Below are 20,958 nucleotides of genomic sequence, written 5' to 3'. Positions count from 1 at the left end.
GTGATCGTATTAGAGGCGTGGCTTTTTGCAGTCACGTCCAATCAAATGCTCGTACCTTCCTTTCCTTGACGCTCATTGGTCCATAGCTTGTGTTAGGCATCATTGTTGGTGTTGCTTGGCTTTTTAGCATTTTGCTAGCGGCTAACCCTCACGATTTTCGCAATTTTGTCGACGTTATCATCAAATCAACTGAATATAACTACGTTTCGTTTCGGTGGAGGATTACTGGATTCACGGTAAGCTTAGAACGTTCCAGCGACATTATAACTCGCCATATTGTCGCAATGTATGTCAGTAACGTCAAGCTATTGCTCAGCCTTTCGTTGAGACTGGCTAACAATCCAGACGAGGAAAGCACAAAAGGGATTGACATCAATTGACTTTGTATTCTTTTTCTTCAATAAGAATGTTTTGTGTCAAATGGTGCTTGAACAAGTTAGCGCATCCCTTGCTCTCTGTGTGTGTTTTGTTTTAGCAATTCCGTAGCTGTTGCTATACAGGTTACAGCAGTTTTCCAACCTCCGAGTGAGCCAAAGCACATTACACAAAAGAAAACCAAGACCACTAAGCAAAAATATGTGCTTTAGAAAAGCTCGGATGAAGAGTTTCATTTGATGCAATGACATATGATTTGACGAGTTTCAGAGCATTTATATTCTTCCTGTTCAACACACGTGACTCGCAAAGACATATCAGTCATTCAATTAAAACTTTTTTAACGAGAAAATAAAAAGCCCTTGAGACCAAAGACGCTTTTTTTTCATAAAGAGGAGTTTTAGACATAATTCACAATCACATATCACACTTGATTCTCATGCCACTTAAATGATACTCCACAATGACACATTGTATATATAATAATAATAAGCTTCAAGTAAGAACTGTTCTACAACTGCCGAGTATTACAACAATTGGAATGAAAACAAATATTTTACATGTTGGGATTTATGCCACAATGTCGAGTTACTCACTGAGACGTGGCACTTATTTAAATTTCAAGCAAAAGTTGTGTTTCCACGAATGAGTCACAAGTCTGAATCCTTTCTGGAAAGTAAAAAGTTCTGACTGAAAGTTACATAGTAACACATAAAACAATGAAATGTGCTTGTAAATTTCTGGATTTTTTTCCCCCCCACACTGAAATGCGTGCACAAATCATATAAAATTGCTATGCACATTCTTGATTTTTGTAAACATTTGTTAAATTTATTTAAAGGACAACCGACACCCTTTTTGTTTCCTAACTGACATCACAAAAACGTTTTATAGCACCTAAAATACCCAAAACACGCAGGCTGATATTTTTACTCAAATGCAAAACACCAATAAAAATGACTTAAAGTGTCCCTAGAACTACAGTAAAGTCTCGTTATATCGATATTCAAGGGAGTCTGAAAAAATATCGATATAACCGGGACTATCGATATATCCGACCCTGTTTGCAAGTAATTTTCTCAGTGCGTGCATAGAAATAGTATCGATATAACCGGGACTATCGATATATCCGATATCGATATAACGAGACTTTACTGTACTTCAAAATGCCCCCAGAAATGGCGAGTTTCAGAAGGCCCCGCCCCCTTGTTTGTAACGTCACGCAAGGACGTCTTGCCTTGCTCTAGAATCAAAACAATGGCTTCAGATTCGGAGAAGATGCTTTTTTGTTACTCATCCAGTTATGAATATGATTCAAATAGTTCTGAAGAAGAAAGCGTAAATGTTTGCAATCGATTAAAGAAGTCCTTCCACATCAATTCAAGCCGTCAGGACTCCGATGTCCCAGAAAATGCACAAGATAGCGCCCAAGCTCTGTTGGAAATGGGCTGATTTCACTTCTGGAATCGTCACCAACTCGAAAACAAGACTTCCTGAATATTCAGCGCGAGTCTTAAAACGTAAAATATAGCCATATGCCGTGGAATCTTTGTAAAATATGCTCAGTAGAAGTCATTTCAAGTGATTTAACAAATTATGGACACAACTTGTCTGGAGGCGTTGGTTGTCCTTTAAGACATTATTTTGGTAGGTAAGCCGCATAAATTAAAAGACGGCGTTAAAAAAATTGACTAATGCATTTCTGTGTGCTTTGCATAAAAGGTGGGATTCATCACCGCTTCCTAACATGGATACGATGACTGGAAATGCTTCATCTGCCTGGAGATGACCTTCCACCCTTTCGGGAATGGTCAGAATGGGGCCAGATGTGCCCCTTCTCAATGAATACAAGCAGGAGTTCTTCTGGAAGCGCTTCCCCCAAACAGTATTGGGGGGTCCGCGCTTCAAATTGGGCTACTGCGCTCCCCCATATGTCTACGTCAATCAAGCCGTCCTTTTCCTGACGCCATGGCTCTTCGGGGGCGTCAGCACGCTCCTCTGCCAGTTGCAGCTTCTCCAGGAACTGCACGCCGCCATGCTTTCCGGCGCGCTGATGTTCGCGGCGGCGGCCGCCGTCCAGGCTGTGGCGTTGTACGCCGGGCGACGGAGCGGCGCCGTGGAGCGGCTCGGAGCACCCAACACTCTTGTGGATGAAGAAGAAGTGGAGTTTACTCACTGCGTCAGCCCAGAGACGGTTCGATTCATCGCTCCCGGGAAGATATTTGGGCTGAATGTGGTGATTCATACAATACTGGCTGGACTTTTATGTGCTTTCGGGACGTGGTATGTGCTACTTGGCAGACTGACCGCTCTGTACGGTAGCATTAGTGTGTCCCTGGTGGTTTTCGTCCTGAGTTGGTTGACAGTGTGCATCGCCGAGTATTCCCTGGTTGTGAATACGGCCACGGAGACGGCTACTTTCCAAGCGCAGGATACTTATGAGATTACCCCACTCACACGACCCATTTATATTTTTATTTTCATTGTCGTGGACTTGACTGATAGGTAAGTAAAGCTCATGCTGTTAACTCGCTAAAGTCCCATCAGTGACATTTTGCTGTACTCTGATCTTTTTTCTAAGGTTCTCTGGACCAGTACCGGAGCTCCAACTTGCCAGCCAGGTTCTTCATGTGATTTTCCTCTTCCTACCACTGTTGTGGGCATTGGGAATTCTTCCTCCCCTTGATGCCTTGTTCCTCTGGGGTATGGAGCAGGTGCTTGTGTTTGGGTTAGGAGGCTCGCCTATGTCCAGTAACTTCAGGTTTGTGTTGAAATAATAATAATAATGATTATGATAATGATAATCATAATATAATCATTGTCATCATAATCATAATCATCATCATCTTCATCATTATCATTATCAATTTTGCAAATTTCCCCATTGTGGGACGAATAAAGGTTTTCTGATTCTGATAATCATCATTATCATAATCATCATAATCAAAATCGTTATAATAATAATCATAATCATCATAATATTAATCATTATAATAATCGTAATAATCATAATCGTCCTAATCATCATAATAATCATAACCATAATCATAATAATCGTAACAATCAATAATTATAATAATAATAATAATAATAATACATTTCATTTACAAGCGCCTGTCAAAACTCTCAAGGTCACTTTACAGCCACAGGATCAGTTTTTATTTGGGTGAGCAGTGGCAGCCACATGCACCAGAGTTCACTCAACCGGGAATAATATGGTGCCTCTTTGCAATTTTTTGACAATGATACTAGTGCAGCGTGTTCGACCGGAAACAAATTCCTTGTGTGTTCTACATACTTGGCAATAAAGATGATTCTGATTCTGATAACTCAAATAGATCACGTTACCTAGCTAGCGAATAGATAACTAATAGGTAGCTAGCTAGTTAGTAGTTTGATGGCTAATCGATAGCAAATAGATAGCTAGCTAGGTAGCCAGCAACGGTGACCCCATTCAACCAGGAATAACTCAAATAGATCAAGTTAGCTAGCTAGCTAATAGAAAACTAATGGATAGCTAGCTAGCTAGCTAGCACTCTGACAAAGGCCGAAGTATACGCCGAAACATGTCAGGTAATTGAACACCTAAAAAAACACAAAGAAAAGAATCTGTTGTAAATTAGATATCAAGTAGACAAGATGAACTTAATACAACTAGCTAGCTAGTTAGACATCAAATAGATAGCTAGGTAGCCAGCAACGGGGACCGCGTTCAATCGTGAATAACTCAAATAGATCAAGTTAGCTAGCTAGCTAATAGAAAACTAATGGATAGCTAGCTAGCTAGCACTCTGACAAAGGCCGAAGTATACGCCGAAACATGTCAGGTAATTGAACACCTAAAAAAACACAAAGAAAAGAATCTGTTGTAAATTAGATATCAAGTAGACAAGATGAACTTAATACAACTAACTAGCTAGCTAGCTAGTTAGACATCAAATAGATAGCTAGGTAGCCAGCAACGGGGACCGCGTTCAATCGTGAATAACTCAAATAGATCAAGTTAGCTAGCGAGCTAATAGAAAACTAATAGCTAGCTAGCGAGCTAGTTAGACAGCAAATAGATAGCTAGCTAGGTAGCCAGCAACGGTGACCCCGTTCAATCGGGAATAACTCAAATAGATCAAGTTAGCTAGCGAGCTAATAGAAAACTAATAGCTAGCTAGCAAGCTAGTTAGACAGCAAATAGATAGGAAATAGATAGCTAGCTAGGTAGCCAGCAACTGTGACCCCGTTCAATCGGGAATAACTCAAATAGATCAAGTTAGCTCGCTAGCTAATAGAAAACTAATAGCTGGCTAGCTAGTTAGACAGCTGATATATAGCAAATAGATAGGAAATAGATAGCTGGCTAGGTAGCCAGCAACGGTGAAAATACACCATCCATTGGGGTGCGCCTTATACTCCGGAAAATACGGTACTATGCTTCATGCAGAACTTTGCCGCACATGGTGGAACAAAAAAATAGTATTCTGTTTTCCATCTTGTCCATATCAACCAATCATTAACCCTTACCATATTTTCCAGTGTTTAAGGCACACTCAAAAGCCTTTATTTTCTTTAAAAGATGACCCTTTGCCATATATGTGAAGTAATATTGAGCCACAACAGGTCTTGCAACTATTGTCAGCAACCACCAACTCCATTTCACAGTGTAGAAAAAGTAGTGTTACTTCTGTAGTGCGATGTTATGTGGTGTGGCTTAAACCTTTATATATTTTATTTATATTTATAACTTTTTTCATTTATGTATGGAAAAAGTTTGAAAATACACAATTTGTTGGCGGTGCGCCTTGTAATCCGGTGCGCCTTATACACCAGAAAATACGGTACTATGCTTCATGTAGAACTTTGCCGTGTTTTTGTGTCATCCCTCATGATAGATTGCTTTTAATGTTTGCCGTTTCCGCTGGCGTGGCCGTATGCAATTACTTCATCCCATCAACACTGGGAGTCGTCCTTTTCTCCACTGCGACGGGATTCCTGCTGAGCCTGGACCTCAGCCAAATTGGCGCCCTCTGTAACAGCCCCCGGGCCCATTGCAAGGACTACGGGCCGCGCAGAGGCAGGTCACCGTCGCCGGCTCTTTCCAACACCTTTGGCTGGAACCTGGGCTACAGGGAGGCGCTGATGTACGCGTGCCTGCTGTCGGCGGCCCTGGCAGAAACTGGCCTGTTGCATCACTTCCATAGTTCAGCTCAATCGCACAGTTTGGTCAGGGGACCCCAGGCTCCGGTCAGCTACCTCCTCCTGGTCCTTTTCTCCCTCTGTTGGCTTCTCAGAGAGATCCAGGGGGCCTACGTGTGCGCCGGTTTGTTCCTCAATCCGGTGTACCCCAAAGGCATGTCCAGCGTGCAGACTTTCGAACAGAAAAACAAAGGCTTATTTATTGCGGCAGCCATCAGAAGAGTCCTTCTTTATCTTGGTGAGATCATGTCTTTTGCTTCTGTTGTCCTCCAGAGCGAAACACGGGAAATAATGACGCTTTTTTTTAATACCGTTTCCCATTTCCAGTGTCTCCATTTGCATTGATTGCTTTCCTGTCTATGGATAAATCCCTGCAGCAACTCCACGGGGTTCCTCTCAGTGTGGGATTCGCACGAGCTTTCAGAGTGGTAGGTACACATAAAGACGAGAGAAATATTTCTTACTTGTGTTGACTTTTTGATTATGATATGGTTTTTAACTCATTCGCTGCCATTCTCGAATTTATTATGGAATTGAAAAAAATGTGGCGTGAAGCCGCCATTCCCGATAAAGCCCTGGTCAGACCTCTGGCAATGTTTTCCCTTCCACAAGTGGGAAGCATTTCTCTTTTGTCCATGTGATGGAGAATAAGAAGTTATCATATTTAAAAGTTTCATGCTGTTATATGCTTAGTCAACATGTGTGACTCGAACACACAATTGAAGCACAGACAACCTGGGGTCAATCTGAGGTCAACAGACACAGCGTGTTAAACTGTCATCTTCACCTAGGAGATCTGGCCTTGGACAGAATTTAGGACTTGGGAAACTCCTTTATCCCAGGAGCAATTTACGACTTGAAACTCCTTCACGTGAAGAGCTCATTAGCCAGGTTACAAATGTATCAGTTCATGGAAAAGACAATGTATTATTGCATACAGCTGTTCGTGCTTAGAACTCAAGAGGTGTGGTATTCTAATCAAGAGAAACTATGTTTTACTAATGTATCACTTTAATTTGCATATACTCTCAATAAATAGCTTGGCAGAGGGCTGCAGAATTCAGACGTCTGTCACGAATGGCTACTTCTCCTTCCGGCAGTAAAAAATAATCTTTCTGGGTTCGATCGAGTCTTTGTCCACAGTGTCTGATCAAACATCTCTGACACCATTTTCGCGCTTTGTCACAGCTTCAGCTGTTGTTAAAGTGTGATTTAAATCAATATGTATTTTATTGTATTTTGTACAGCTGCCCCCATTTCAAGCTCAAATAACTCCAGACCCATATAATTTAGGAATAATTATTCTTATTCTTTTGATGAAAGAAGGAGAGTCTAAGGTTTCTTACGCTGTATTGAATGTTTATGTAGTCCTAAAACTCAATATTCTGGGGGTCCTGGAATTTGAGTGAAAATAACAAAAACCCTGGCACTGGAGTGGAGATTTTTTTGCACGCCTGGCATTGAATGAGATAAATACTTAAATGTAAATATTAAATCACCATAGAAGGCATTGGTCTTCCAGTGTGGAGTTTGCATGTTCACCGCGGGCCTGTGTGGGTTTTCTCCGGATACTTCGGTTTCTTCCCACGTTGCAAAAAGAATCAAACCGCTGAACAGAATTGTTTTTCTTTATTAACTCATTCACTAATTTACTCGATAATTGAAAAATGTGACATAGAGCGCCATTTCCGAATTTGTTCGGGTTTTGTTTTTTCATGCTTGGGTGCCAATAAAGCGCTCGCCACGACCTCTGTCAATGTTTTTTCTTTTCCACAAGGGGGCAACATTTCCTTTGTTTCCATGTTAGCACTTTGTTCCAGCTTTAGCTGTTGTTAAAGCGCTATATAAATCAATATGTATGTATTGTCTTGTATTTTGTACAGCTGTCCCGATTTCAAGCTCAGATAACACCAGACCCATATAACTTAGGAATTAACTCTTTTTTTTTCCTGATTAAAGAAGAGAGTCTAAGATTTCTTATACTGAATTGAATGCTTATTTAGTCCTAACACTCAATATTCTGTGGGTCCTGCAATTTGAGTGAAAATGACAAAAACCCTGGCACTGGAGTGGACACATTTTGCACTTGGTCTGGCAGTGAATGAGTTAAAAAAAGTGGTTGCTTTTTTTTCTTCACCAAAAGCAATTCTTATTTGGTTTAGTATGTAAGATCTACATGGTATTTGTTGCCTGCTCGCTTGCAGGCATGGCAGAGCTCAGAAGACGCTTTACTGCAAATGGTCGTGGTCGTCATTGTGCGTCTTGCAGCTGGAAACAACAGGCTGCCTGGTTGGGACAGCCTCGACACCGGGGTTCAGCTGCTACTGGTACTACATGCTCCAATGAAACGTATTTTGGTTTATTTCAATCAGTTTAGTATACTTGGACCATCTAGTTAAATATTAGAATTTGCCTCCCTTTTCAGACACAAGGGGGGCAACTGGCCTCCTTTTTGAATTTCCCATATGCATTCCTGATACCACCGATGATCATCTGATCTCCACAGGTTGGCCTTCTGATGGATCGACTCACCCAGTTCCTGGCCAAGTTAAAGTTCACCCTCACCGTGTTGGTGACATCTTGGACCGAGAAGAAGCAGCGGCGCCAGTCGGCCGGAACCCTCCTCGCGCTCAACGCCTCCCTCTGCCCACTCCTGTTGGCTGTGGTGACCCTGTCTGCGTTACTCTCTGCCCCCTTGCTCCCCCTTTTCACGCTACCCATCTTCCTGGTGGGCTTCCCCAGGCCTCAGCGCAGTTGGCCGGGGCCCGTGGGTACTGCCTGTCCGTGCCCAGACTCCATCTTCTACCAGCAGATGAGTGGGAGTCTTGCTTCTGCCCTCAGGACGGCCTTTGCAAGAGGGTCGCTGGGTTAGTAATAGATGCCCCCTTCTCCTCATTTAAAGGACAACCGACGTCTCCGGACAAGTTGTGTCCATAATTTGTAAAATGGCTTCAAATCACTTCTACTGAGCGCATTTTACAAAGATTCCACCGCATATAGCTATATTTGACGTTTTTAAGACTTGCGCTGAATATTCCGGAAGTCTTGTTTTTGAGTTGGTGACGAGTCCGTACGTGACGTCACTGAAGGAACGCCCCTGACTGAAAAAAGGACACATTGTAGCAGTCCTTCCATCACGTCAATGTATTTTGCTGTACTTGTTTGGTCTGAAAATGTCATGTTGCACCAAAAAGAGCCAGAAGAGGACGACCAAGGTCCATGTAAGGAATTTATCAACCTGTGGAAACCGGCTGATTAATTCCTCACGCGGAGCTTGGTCACCATTTTCTGCCTCTTTTTTGGTGATACATTTCCCCCCAATGTTGCCTCAAAATGGCCCGGAATAAATTCTTTAATCGATTGCAAACATGTATGCTTTCCTCGTCAGAATTATTTGAATCATATTCATAACTGGATGTGTATCAAGAAAGCATATTCTCCGAATCTGAAGCCATTGTTTTGATTCTCCAGCAATGCAAGACATCTTGGCGTGACGTCACCAACTCGGGGCGTGACTTTCTGAAAATGCCCAATTCGCAGCTCATTTTTTTGCAGATTTTGGACACTAAGTTTTATTGGTGTTTTGCATTTGAATAAAAATATCATACTGCGTGTTTTGGGTATTTTAGATGCTATAAAACTTTTTTCTGATGTCAGTTCGGAAACAAAAAAGTGACGTCGGTTGTCCTTTAAAGGGGTAAAAAAAACATCCATTGATTATATGAACTTTAAATCTTCTTTCAATGATTGTACTCTTTGTTTTATGTCGTAGGTTCTTTAGCACCGGGCTCTCACTTTCTTGGGCGCTTTCAGGACCGCATGGTTTGGATCATGATTTTGGAGAGGGGATACGGTTACTGCACCGTCAATATTAAGGTATGTTTTTCTGTTTGATTGTCTGGGATTCATTTCATGTAATTACATCTAAAATTACTGTTATGTATTTTCGTCTTGATATGCCAACACAATGAAAACTAAAATATTTAGGAATTCTACCTTCATTTTTGAGGCTCCAAAAGTATTTGGACAAGGTGACATCATTGAAAATATACCCATCCTTTTTAATACCTGTCCCAGATGTTTGTTCGGACACTGAACAAGGGCTCGAACACAGAAGATTGTCTTTTGCTGCCGGCAGGGGGCGCAGTTTTCATTTACGTGCGCTTCTTTGACCGGCGCCCAACCTCTGCAACCCTCTGCCAAGCTATTTATTGAGAGTATATGCAAATTTAAGTGATACATTAGTAAAGTCTTCATCAGTCATCAACATCCCTCCAGGGTTTGGAGCTCCAGGAGACATCATGCCACACAGTAGAAGCACGTCGGGTGGATGAGGTCTTCGAGGCTGCTTTCGAGCGGCCGGAGCGTCTCGGTTTGACTCAAGGGTTGAACCTGCACTGGACCAACGCTCTCACACCTTGTACAGCACTAGCGGTACGCGTCTACTCGGACGCCCGCAACGTCCTCTCTGGCATCATCGACTCTCACGACAACCTGAGGAAGCTTCAGGATGACTTTTTGAAAGCCTTGGTGTGGTTGCTCCTGCGTTATTGTGTCAAGAAGCATAAAGGGTCGATGTGGAGCTGCGAAGACGGGGCGGGAATCAGGGGTCGAAAATCGCAATCTTCTCAGCAGGCGCAGACTGCATGCAACCAACCGCCTGAGACCATCTTGGTGGAATCCAAGGTGTCTTCTCTCAGATTCAGACAGGACAGCTCCAGCATGACATCCTTTGGGGATTGGTCAGATGAGGATGACCTTTTTGGACCTCAACCAGCCAGGCGGACGGTCGCCTTGGTGACGGCAGAGGCCCAGTCTGGACACGCAGTGCTACAGACCGGAGCGTCTCTTCCGGGATCTGTCGAGATGGACAGTCTGTTTGAAAACATGGCCCTCTCGGCCCTGCAACCGTTACAGCCTTTGGGACTGGGCATCGGGTTGCCGGCGGTCGACAAAGGTCACAACACGGAGATCTTCAAAGAAAGCCCTGGCTCGCTCCACCAGCTGACTTTCAGCTGCCCACATTCGGAGATGTTCAACCTACCGACGGGATGGAGGACGGCGCCCATGTTAGCCAGCAGACTGCTGCAGCTCCGGACGTTGTTCCCCGAAGACTGGTTCAGGTTTGCCCTGAGCCGCTTTGGACCCGTCTTGCAGAGCGATACTTCTGAGGACATGACCAAAGCTTTAAAAGAAGACGAAACCTTGAAGGACCTTCACGCTCAGGTGGCGCTCTCGTGTCTGGTGTCGCTCGGCGCCGAGTCGGCCTTCACCAGTCCCAGTTACATCTACAGGCTCTACTGCGGAGACGTGCCGTGGTCAGAAGGCCTCGAATGGCTCTCCTCCAGCAAAGAACTATATCAGCTCGCTCTTCGGGCTTTCAGGTAATTTATTTTGATTTCTTTTATGGAGTTTTCCCAAAATGAACCCTTGTGCCAACCAAGTACTTCTTCTGTATGTACAGTATTTCTATTGCTATTTCTGCTCTCAAGGTTTTAACCCCTCTGCTTCAGATTTAGTTTTAAGCTCCTGTACGATCAAGCCAGCCTTGGGCCGATGGAGTCCCCCGAGGAAATGTTTAGTACTTTAGAGGAATATGAAAAGGACTGGTACATCGGATTGGTATCCGAAAAAGGCTGGCATGACAGCGTTCTTCAAGAGAAGCCATTCCTCTTCTCTTTAGGTCATGACCTCTCCATGGTAAGCACACATAACGATTCGTAACCAATAACAGAATGTAGACATTTTATTTGGTTGTCCTTTCCACGAAGTGATGGATTTGTAACCTGGCTAAAGACCTCTTCCGGTGAAGGAGTTTACCAAGTCGTAAATTAGTCCAAGGCCAGATCTCCTACATGAAGATGACAGTTCAACAGGCTGTCTGTTCACCTCAGATTGACCCCAGATTTTTTTTTGTGCTTCCATTGTGGGCCTTCTAAACATGAAATTTTTAAACATACCCACTTTTATTCTGTCTATTCTCTATCACCATGTAAATCGGTCGTTGTCATCCGCAGGGTACGTACACCGGACGAGTGCTGTCCTTACAGGAGCAGTTGGTGCAGGTGGGCCGACTGAATGGCGAAGGGGTGCGGGGCCAGTGGGCCAATCTGTCTTGGGAGCTCTTATATGCCACGAATGACGATGAGGAGCGCTATAGCATCCAGGCTCACCCCTTCATGTTAAGAAATCTGACTGTCCAGGCGGCAGATCCACCTCTTGGGTATCCCATTTACTCATCCGCACCTCTCCACTTCCCCTGCCTTTGACCAATCGAGGTGAGAAACTTTCCCCCCGCCCCAAAATCCACCACAAGATTTCATGTTTTGAAATGAGGAGGAAATAATAGATAACAGGGATTTTTTTTCCTGGAATGATGGAATGTTGACAACTTTTTTAATGCATATATCATGGTGCTTTCGTGCATTACCACAGAGAAATACACACCAAAATTCCCATTTGTACTGACACAAGCCATTTTAGATGGATAAATGAATTACGATACAGTACACCGAAAATCGTGAGTGGAGGTTAAATTTAAACTCAGTGGTTTGATTTTAAAGCTTTTTTTGGTGACATTATTTAAATAATGATAAATAACCTCTCTTCTGAAAAGGGAAACAATTCAATTCTTGTCAAAATATCAAGAATGTGCCTTGGGTGTGTCATGCTGTATGCTTACGGTGCAATTTGTTTGTTTACAGTTCACTTGTTTACGACGTGAAAATAATTGTTCAAAAATGATCATCGTCATGTACATATTGCTCATTTTATATGTATATCTGTATATAATAAAATGACTTCATCTTTCACATTGGCACATGGAAAAAAATGGAGGATCGAAAGTCATTCTGCACAGTAATTTTTTTATAAGGTCTTGGGCTTGGTAAAGTAGGCGGAGTCTGCATCCTACAGGAAAAAAAAGACAAAACACAAATGAGTAGAATGGTCAATATATACTGTACATGGTGTCCCACAAAAATATTTGCACTCTTTAAAAAGTATCCTTGAGAGTTTTGAAAGACGCTTATAAATAAAATGTATTATTATTATTATTATTACAGTAAAGTCTCGTTATATCGATATCGGATATATCGATAGTCCCGGTTATATCGATACTATTTCTATGCACGCACGGAGAAAATTACATGCAAACAGGGTCGGATATATCGATAGTCCCGGTTATATCGATATTTTTTCGGACTCCCTTGAATATCGATATAACGAGACTTTACTGTATTATTATTATTATTATTAAAACTGGTCATGACATATATTTTGTATTTTATAAATCTGGGCAAAATAAATACCGTATTTCCCGGTGTGTAAGGTGCACCCAAAAGCCTTCGTTTTTCTTTAAAGATGACCCTGCACCTTATACGGAGGTACGCCTTATATATATGGAAAAGGTTTGAAAATACACCATTCATTGGAGGTGCGCCTTATACTCTGGTGCACCTTATACACTGGAAAATACGGTACTATGCTTCATACAAAACTTTGCCGCACATTGGGGAGCAAAACAAATGTATTATGTTTACCATTTTGTCCATATCAATCAATCCATTAACCCTTACCATATTTTCGGGTGTATAAGGCGCACCCAAATGCTTTTGTCTTCTTCAAAAGATGACCCTGCGCCTTATACCCAGTTGTGCCTTATATGTGAAGTCATATTGAGCCATAACAGGTCTTGCACCTACTGTCAGCAGCCACCGCCTCCATTTCAGCCTGTAGAAGTTGTGCATAACCCCAGCCTCTACTGTAGCGCCTTATAATGTGGTGTGCTTTATATTAGGAAAACTTTTAGATATTTATATATTATATCTGGAAAACTTTTGTCATTCATTTAAGGTGCGCTTTATCCTCCAGTGGGCCTTACATATAGAAAAGGTTTGAAAATTCACCATTAATTGGGGGTGTGCCTGATACTCCGGTGCGGCTTATACATCAGAAAATACGGTTTAATGAAAGATAATTTAACAGCAAAAAAAAATATTCTATCTGAAACAAAATACATCAATAAATACAGGTAGTACATTGTGCTGCATTCTTCTATAAACCCGAATGGCTTAAATATGGAGGAATGTGATGTTTGGGCATAACCCTCAGCTGTTCCTCCCTTGCAGAGGCCACCAAACACTTTTGTCAATAACTCAGAACTGGTGGGTTGTGTGTGCTAATAGTTGGCAGGAGGTTGGGGAAGATTTCATCCACCTTTTTTAATAGAATTAGCAAGGTCACAGACAGCTCAGGTCCCCCGCCCCATCTGACAGCTCACATTCTAAGAATTTGTTCACAGTATGAAAAATTTCTCCATTCATGGTTGTGCGAATGCAAGGTCAGCCGTACACACTGGAAGCAGTTGCACAGTAGCGGCGTGTTGATTCTTTCACGTCAAGGTCTTTTCACGCAAGTAAACAGACTCAACATTGGGGTTTGAGGCGAGGGAAGAGCAGAGCGGCTGCCTCTTTTGGAAGGGATATGTTTTACAGAAGTGAAATTCGGCCATTTGCAAAATGCAGGGGGGAAATAGAATTTGATGAAAACACATTCAAACATATACCATATTTTCCGGTGTATACGGCGCACCAGAGTATAAGGTGCACCCCAGATGAATGGTGTATTTTCAAACTTTTTCCATATATAAGACACACCGGGCTATAAGGCGCACCGTCACTGAATGAAAAAGGTTTTCCCACATATATGTAAATATATAAAAGGTTTTTCAAGTATAAGGCATGACCGAAAAGGCACTACTTCCTCTCCAGAAAGAAATGGAGTCTGTGGCTGTTGTGGCTCAATATGACTTCACATATAAGGCACACACATAAGAAAATCAAGGCTTTTGGGTCTGCCTTATACACAGGAGAAAATATGGTAAGGATTAATAATTGGTTGATATGGACAAGATCCATTTTCTTTTGTTCCCCCATGTGCGGCAAAGTTCTGCATGAAGCATAGTGCCGTATTTTCCAGTGTATAAGGCGCACCGGAGTATAAGGCGGGGGCCCCCCTCCCCAATGAATGGTGTATTTTCAAACTTTTTCCATATATAAGGTGCACCTGCGTATCAGGTGCAAGGTCATTTTTTTGAAGAAATGAATGCTTTTGGGTGCGCCTTATACACCGTAAAATACGGTAGTTGCATTGTGACTTAGACGACGATCAGAACACATTTTATGACCATTTATTCAAAATCCAGAAAATTCCAAAAGCTTGATGTTATTCAAATGTACTTACCACACCAGATTTGAAATTCTGCACCCTTTTCTTGCTTAGGAGATTTGTGACGAACCAAGCTAATGTAGGGGTGTACTGCCAAGCATAGTAGAAAGCCAGGAAGGGTTGCTGCGCAATCCACATTTCCTTGACACCGTTGGCAATCCCCGCCAGTATTAAAGATGCACAGCGACTAGTGGGCATCTTGTGTCCTTGGTAACCAGCTGAAGCCACGGGCTGAGGAATGAATACCAGTTAGTAGAATGAAAACATTGCAAAAAAATGTTTTTTTTTTTGAATTCCTGATATATATTTTTAACCTTGTTCAGTTCTTCAGTGAAGGCATTTTGTGCTATGAATGATTGCACAGGCCCTGGACACACCGTGCTGATGAATATATTTGGATAGTCATAGAGCTCGGTCCGTAGGGAATTAAAAAAACCCTGCGGAAAAAGGGATTTAGATCACATTTAAGCAACCAGCAGGTAATCTATCAACTTTATTCAAAGCAGTTGAATTCTACTGACATTTACTGTACTTACTCAATTAGCGTACTGCAAATAGTGTAGGATGTTTATTTGAGCGATGTCCAATGTAAATTTCTTTAGACAACCCTTCGTCAGAATCATTTGAAATTGGCCAAGTGTGGAGAACACAAGGAATTTGTCTTCGGTAGAACATGCTGCACTAGTATCATCATAAAAAGAAAAATAAATATGGAGGACACTAATAAAGGCAAATATAATATAATAATACATTTCATTTTAAGCGCCTTTCAAAGCTCTCAAGAACACTTTACAGTAACAGACAAGCATAGGTACTATAATAAATAAAATACAATCACAAATAGAATACAATATATAAAATACAGTTATGAATAGAAACCAGAGAGAGCGACACAGAAAATGCGATTTTTAAATAGGTGTGTTTTGAGATGGGATTTGAAGGTGGGAAGAGAATCGATGTTACGAATGTTGGGAGGAAGTGAGTTCCAGAGTTTGGGGAAAAAAGCAGCTGAAAGCCCTGTCCCCCATCGTGCTGAGATGGGCAGGGGGGCATACAGAGGTGTAAAATTGCAAAGAGGCACTATTTAGGTTATTGCTTAGATTGTTACTGGCTAGGAGGAAGAAGCTGTTTAAATGTCTGCTCGATTTGGTGCGCATGGATCGGTAGCGCCTGCCTTAGGGGAGTCACCGGAAAAGGTGGTGGGCAGGGTGCAAAGGGTCCAGTAGGATTTTCCATGCCCTTGGCTTGGTTCTTACAGTGTTCAAGTCCTCGAGAGTGGGTGCCAATGATTTTTTTTCTCTGCCATTCCTAACCGCCCATTGAAGTCGAATTTTGTCCAAACCGTGATGGAAGAACACAGGATTGATTCCATGACTGCCTTGTAGAACTGTCGGAGCTTCACAACCTCGCAGTTGACTAATACAGACGCTCCCCAACTTACGAACGAGATACGTTCCGAACGGTCGTTCGTCAGGTGAATTTGTTCGTAAGTTGCTTCAATGTATGGAGTGGATGTTTAAGGCTTATATAAGTATGTTTAAGGCTCATATAAATATGTTTAAGGCTTGGATAAGTCACCTGTATTGGTTTGTACTGAAAAATAAACATTTAATAAAATATATGCTTTATAAAGATATGTACAACTGGAGAGAATATGACATAAGTTACTACAAAAATGTTCCTATGTACCGTTGTTCGTAACTCGAATGTTCGTAAGTAGGGGAGTGTCTGTAATTAACATCCCCTGATCTTAACCCACAGGCGAGCAAGACCAAACAACCCCCCCAAAAAATGTTTTAACCAATTAGGTGAAGTCATTTGGCTGAATATGAACAAATAAACACCTGTTACACCACATGCCTGAAACACAGCTGCCTTTGTCAGCCGGCACATCAAGAAAATACAAGGAAACCAGTTCCGTTATCAGTCCAGAAATTGAAACAGCACATCTACTTTTATCTGATTTTGTACAACTAAGAAGAGTGCGTGAATACTTTTAATATATATCTGTGCATTAGCATGAGTGCTTTGGTTACCCTGAGACAACATTTACTTCTCCATTAGCACGAAGCGGGTAAGTTTCGATTTACAAACATTGTTTTACTTCAATATGACCTGTACTGTGATATCTCTATTCAACTTGGAACTCACTGCACGGCATACAGTGATACCTCGGTTTATGAACCCCTTGGCCTACGAACTTTTCGGTTTCCAAACGTTAAATTTATGAAAATTTTACCTTGGCATCCAACCTATTTTTCGGGATACACACGGAGCTGCCACAATGAGTGATGCGTCATTCACGAACGAGCCCGATCTAAAAGAAAATGGCAGCCGGCTTGTTTTGGTCCTCTATTCCCTGCCCCCAGTCTTCGGTTAAAGCCACGTGATTGGTCAAGAAAGTGGCAGTGAAGGGGGGTTTACAGACAGAGAGGGAGTGAAGCCATTCTCCAAAAAAGAAAATGGCACCCGACATTTTTTTTGTCCTCTATTCCCCGCCCTCAGTCTTCGGTTAAAGCCACGTGATTGGTCAAGAACGCAGCAGTGAGGGGAGGTGGTTTGAACATTAAAGAGACAGGCAGACGACAGAGAGAGAGAGAGAGAGTGACAGAAAGGATGGAAAACAGTGAAAATTGGACTCGTTTCACCTTTGATAGTTCAAAAGCAGGGTGTAGACTGCAAGGTTAAAATATCCCATCAATCAGGCTCCACAAATAACCCACACAAGCCATCTGTATACTTGATGCAAAAAGCTATCAACCCAGCTAAACAAACACAATTGATGATGAACTAGGTAAAATTATCGCAGAGAAAGCACCTACGAAGGATCATTCTTAAAGATGGTGAAAGACGAAGGCTACATTCCTAATCAAGTGATTAATGCTGATGGAACCGGTCACTCCATTCCATCAAGCCATCAACGACCATCACAAAGGTTAATAAAACTTATTGTACCGTACAGTTTATTTATTTAATTATAATACCATAGCACATTTATTATACATAAATTAAGGTATATTTTGTGTAGTTTTAAGGCTTAGAAAAGTAGAACATTATTTTTTACGGGGACCTGGGAACGGATTATTGTCATTTTAATGTTTTCCTAAGGGGAATTAATTTTTGGGATACACACTTTTCACCTTACACACTCTGTCTGGGAACCAATTAAGTTTGTAAGCCAAGGTATCACTGTACAAACATTGTTTCACTTCAAATATGACCTGTACTGTGATATCTCTATTCAACTTGAAACTCACTGCACTGCATATTTGTGACGCAGCGCCAATGTGTATTTTCCCTCTGAAAATATATTTACTCAAGTGGTTGACATAACACGCTGACAAATTGTTTCACGGCTAATGATTAGAACCACAATTGAACAGAATTTACATGTCATTTCCACACGTGTGGCAACATCACCTGAAGAGCATGTTTGCTGGCAGCGTATCCTGTCGCCAGGGGCGCTCCGGCAAGGCCCAGCACGCTGCTAACAGTCACGATGCCGCCGGTGCCACGCTGCGTCATATGAGGCAGTACTCGCTTGGTGAGAGACACTGTGCCCAGGAAGTTGAGCTCCATCAAAGCTTGGTACACATCAACGCTTGTATCCAAGAACAAAGAACGCTGGCTTCGGCCTCCGTTGTTTACTAGGATGTCAATCTGGAAGATTGGACATGAAGTGGGACATATTAGATGATTTAATTAAATTCAAGCTAAATAGTTACGATTCGAAAATTGATCCTACATGTCCAAAATACTTAATTGCAGCTTGGGTTTTGGCCTCGTGAGTTGTCCTCTCCAACAAATCCAGCGGTAGAACAAGAATATCCTCATCCTTCAGATTTGAGTACTCTGGAAGTGGACACAAATATGGAATCCAGTGAAAAGGACACAAAATACAACCACATTCGGGACAAACCATTAAGGGCTGCTGCAGCTAAAATATTTTGGTATTCATTTCGCTAATGGGAAATTAGAATTTTGTGTGTATGTGTGTATATTAGCTAGCTAGCTAACTTGCTAGCTAATATACACACATACACACAAATCTAGCTAGCTAGCTAGCGGTTAGCTATCTATTAGTTAGCTAGCTTTCTATCTATTTGAGTTACTACCGGGTTGAGTGAACGCTGGTGCGTGTGTTTGCCGCTGCTCACCCATTGAAAAACATATCCTGTGACTGTAAAGTTACTGAGCGTTTTGAAAGGCGCCTGTCTATAAATGAAATGTATTATTATTATTATACATCACATTACACTGCATATACCGTCAACCAATTACTATTTTTTAACTAATTGCACAATTTTCCAATACGTAATAGTGAATAATCACATTTTTCAAATATACTGTATTTTCCGCTGTATAAGGTGCATCCAAAAGCCTTAATTTTCTTCAAAACATGCTGTAGCGCCTTCTAATGTGGTGTGCCTTATATTTGGAAACTTGGATATGTATATATTATATTTGGAAAGGTTTTTTTCACTCATTGAAGGTGCGCCTTATGGAAAAAGTTTGAAAATACACCATTCTTTGGGGGTGCGCCTTATACTCCAGTGCGCCTTATACACCGGAAAATACGGTATCTGTTTTCCACAAAGCCTGTGTATCATGTTTACTTAAATAAAATCTTTGAATTAATATAAAATCATCAAATAGAACATTTAAAAGTCCCTGTAGAGGTAACTTGAGTAGGGTATTTTGCACTGAAATGTGTAACATTGTATTTGAATTTGCAAAAATGCCATCATCCTTTAAAGTGATCCCTCGCTACTTTGCGGCTCACTTATCACACTTTCAGTGCATATCAAAATTTTTTTCAGGGAAAAAAACTGTTCAGATTAAAATGCCGAATAACTCAGGTTTTGTACACGTGGGTTATTATTATACAGTAAAGTCTCGTTATATCGATATCGGATATATCGATAGTCCCGGTTATATCGATACTATTTCTATGCACTCACGGAGAAAATTACATGCAAACAGGGTCGGATATATCGATAGTCCCGGTTATATCGATATTTTTTCAGACTCCCTTGAATATCGATATGACGAGACTTTACTGTATTACACAACTTTGTGGATTTTCGTCTGTCGTGGGTTATCCTGGTCGCCATTAACCGCGAAAAACGAGGGATTACTGTACACTTGTCGAACAAACTTCAAGCAAGTCCAACAAAAGGTTAACTATTACAAAAACTCTTTGTCCATCTCCTCTACGTTTGGCTGCACATGCGAGCAAAGGTTGCTTGCCAAATTATATCGAAAAAAATGTTATCTCACCGATACATTGGCGTTTCACCCTCCTTAGCTCATCCTCACGACGGGCCGACAAAATGAGGCGAGAGCCACACCGGGCCAGCTGGTAAGACAGCTCCTCTCCGATGCCACTGGATGCTCCGGTGACCCACACCACCTGACCCTTCAACTTCACTTCTGATTGGTCAAAATAAATACAAAAAAAAAACAAAGTATTACACTTTTTGTGGTCAACGTGGGCCGAGTGATTAGTACGTCCGACTCGACAATAAGGTTTGTGGTTCGAATTTCGATTCTAGCCTTTCGTATTTATACGCTCTGAAACCGAAGAACCGTGAGGAGGCGTGCTAAATACTCGAGCTTTTTCTCCCCCGACGACCAACGTTTATATAAATTGCAATATTATGTATAGTTTCCAGCTCAGTTGCAAGAGAGCCTAAAGTAAGCAATAACCTCACGGCATCTCGGGGCTTGTGTAAGTGTAAGGCTTCATTTAATCAATTTCGTGCCATGTTAAGCAGTCTCGACATTTCAAAATGCACACATGCTAACCCCCGTCAAACAATGCAACTGGTGTCCTTTCCTTACCTGACTTGAGTCCGAGCAGACTTGCCCGCAACAACGTGAAATCTGCATCGGTGAAAAAAAATGCCAACAAGTGAATGACTATATAAAGTAATATTAAGTAGTACAACATATCTATAACGCAGCAATACATAGCTACAGAGTTACTCGCTGTGCAGTTGGTAGCGCTTTGTTTTTGTAGGTTCGGTCAATCGGACTACTGGCAAGTTAATAAATGAGACCGGTGGGGGGGGGGGCAATTGTCACTTCCGGTTGAGAAATTGTTGCATTTCTTGAAGGAAGGAAGTCGTACTTTTTTGATTTCCAAATAGGAAACGTGCACTCGAA

At 41.8% G+C, this 20,958-nt stretch overlaps 2 protein-coding genes across 2 annotated transcripts; one reads left to right on the top strand and one right to left on the bottom strand.

Moving 5' to 3' along the window:
• The first annotated feature begins 108 nt into the window (after positions 1 to 108).
• pcnx4 (pecanex 4) lies at positions 109 to 11,835 on the top strand. The gene is made up of 11 exons (XM_089003648.1): positions 109 to 236; positions 2,098 to 2,880; positions 2,957 to 3,136; positions 5,259 to 5,800; positions 5,890 to 5,990; positions 7,767 to 7,889; positions 8,069 to 8,429; positions 9,335 to 9,438; positions 9,841 to 10,946; positions 11,076 to 11,262; positions 11,580 to 11,835. Exons 2-11 carry the CDS (start codon positions 2,183 to 2,185, stop codon positions 11,829 to 11,831), a joined length of 3,654 nt encoding a protein of 1,217 aa, XP_088859774.1. The 5' UTR covers positions 109 to 236; positions 2,098 to 2,182; the 3' UTR covers positions 11,832 to 11,835.
• Positions 11,836 to 11,857: 22 nt separating this feature from the next.
• dhrs7 (dehydrogenase/reductase 7) lies at positions 11,858 to 20,851 on the bottom strand. Its single transcript, XM_089003652.1, has 7 exons — positions 20,635 to 20,851; positions 20,071 to 20,223; positions 18,536 to 18,642; positions 18,211 to 18,450; positions 15,105 to 15,227; positions 14,806 to 15,021; positions 11,858 to 12,471 (listed from the first exon to the last, which is right to left on the bottom strand). Exons 1-7 carry the CDS (start codon positions 20,762 to 20,764, stop codon positions 12,430 to 12,432), a joined length of 1,011 nt encoding a protein of 336 aa, XP_088859778.1. The 5' UTR covers positions 20,765 to 20,851; the 3' UTR covers positions 11,858 to 12,429.
• Between the last annotated feature and the right edge of the window lie 107 nt (positions 20,852 to 20,958).

This window comes from Hippocampus bargibanti, linkage group LG09 (genome assembly GCF_051943395.1).
Source record: "Hippocampus bargibanti isolate YZ-2025 linkage group LG09, ASM5194339v1, whole genome shotgun sequence".
NCBI lineage: Eukaryota > Metazoa > Chordata > Actinopteri > Syngnathiformes > Syngnathidae > Hippocampus > Hippocampus bargibanti.
The sequence above is the reverse complement of the archived record's forward strand: the minus strand, read 5'-3'. Positions and strand labels throughout refer to the sequence as shown.

What these genes read in the sequence shown, in the direction of transcription:
- pcnx4 (XM_089003648.1), top strand. Translation starts at nt 2,183, where the DNA reads ATGGTCAGAATGGGGCCAGATGTGCCCCTTCTCAATGAATACAAGCAG. An exon ending in CCGGGGTTCAGCTGCTACTG is followed by an intron (nt 7,890 to 8,068) that starts GTACTACATGCT and finishes TGATCTCCACAG; the next exon opens with GTTGGCCTTCTGATGGATCG. An exon ending in ACTGCACCGTCAATATTAAG is followed by an intron (nt 9,439 to 9,840) that starts GTATGTTTTTCT and finishes ACATCCCTCCAG; the next exon opens with GGTTTGGAGCTCCAGGAGAC.
- dhrs7 (XM_089003652.1), bottom strand. Translation starts at nt 20,764, where the DNA reads ATGTATTGCTGCGTTATAGATATGTTGTACTACTTAATATTACTTTAT. An exon ending in GGTGAAACGCCAATGTATCG is followed by an intron (nt 18,643 to 20,070) that starts GTGAGATAACAT and finishes GTCCACTTCCAG; the next exon opens with AGTACTCAAATCTGAAGGAT. An exon ending in CCAGCAAACATGCTCTTCAG is followed by an intron (nt 15,228 to 18,210) that starts GTGATGTTGCCA and finishes CTTTTTCCGCAG; the next exon opens with GGTTTTTTTAATTCCCTACG.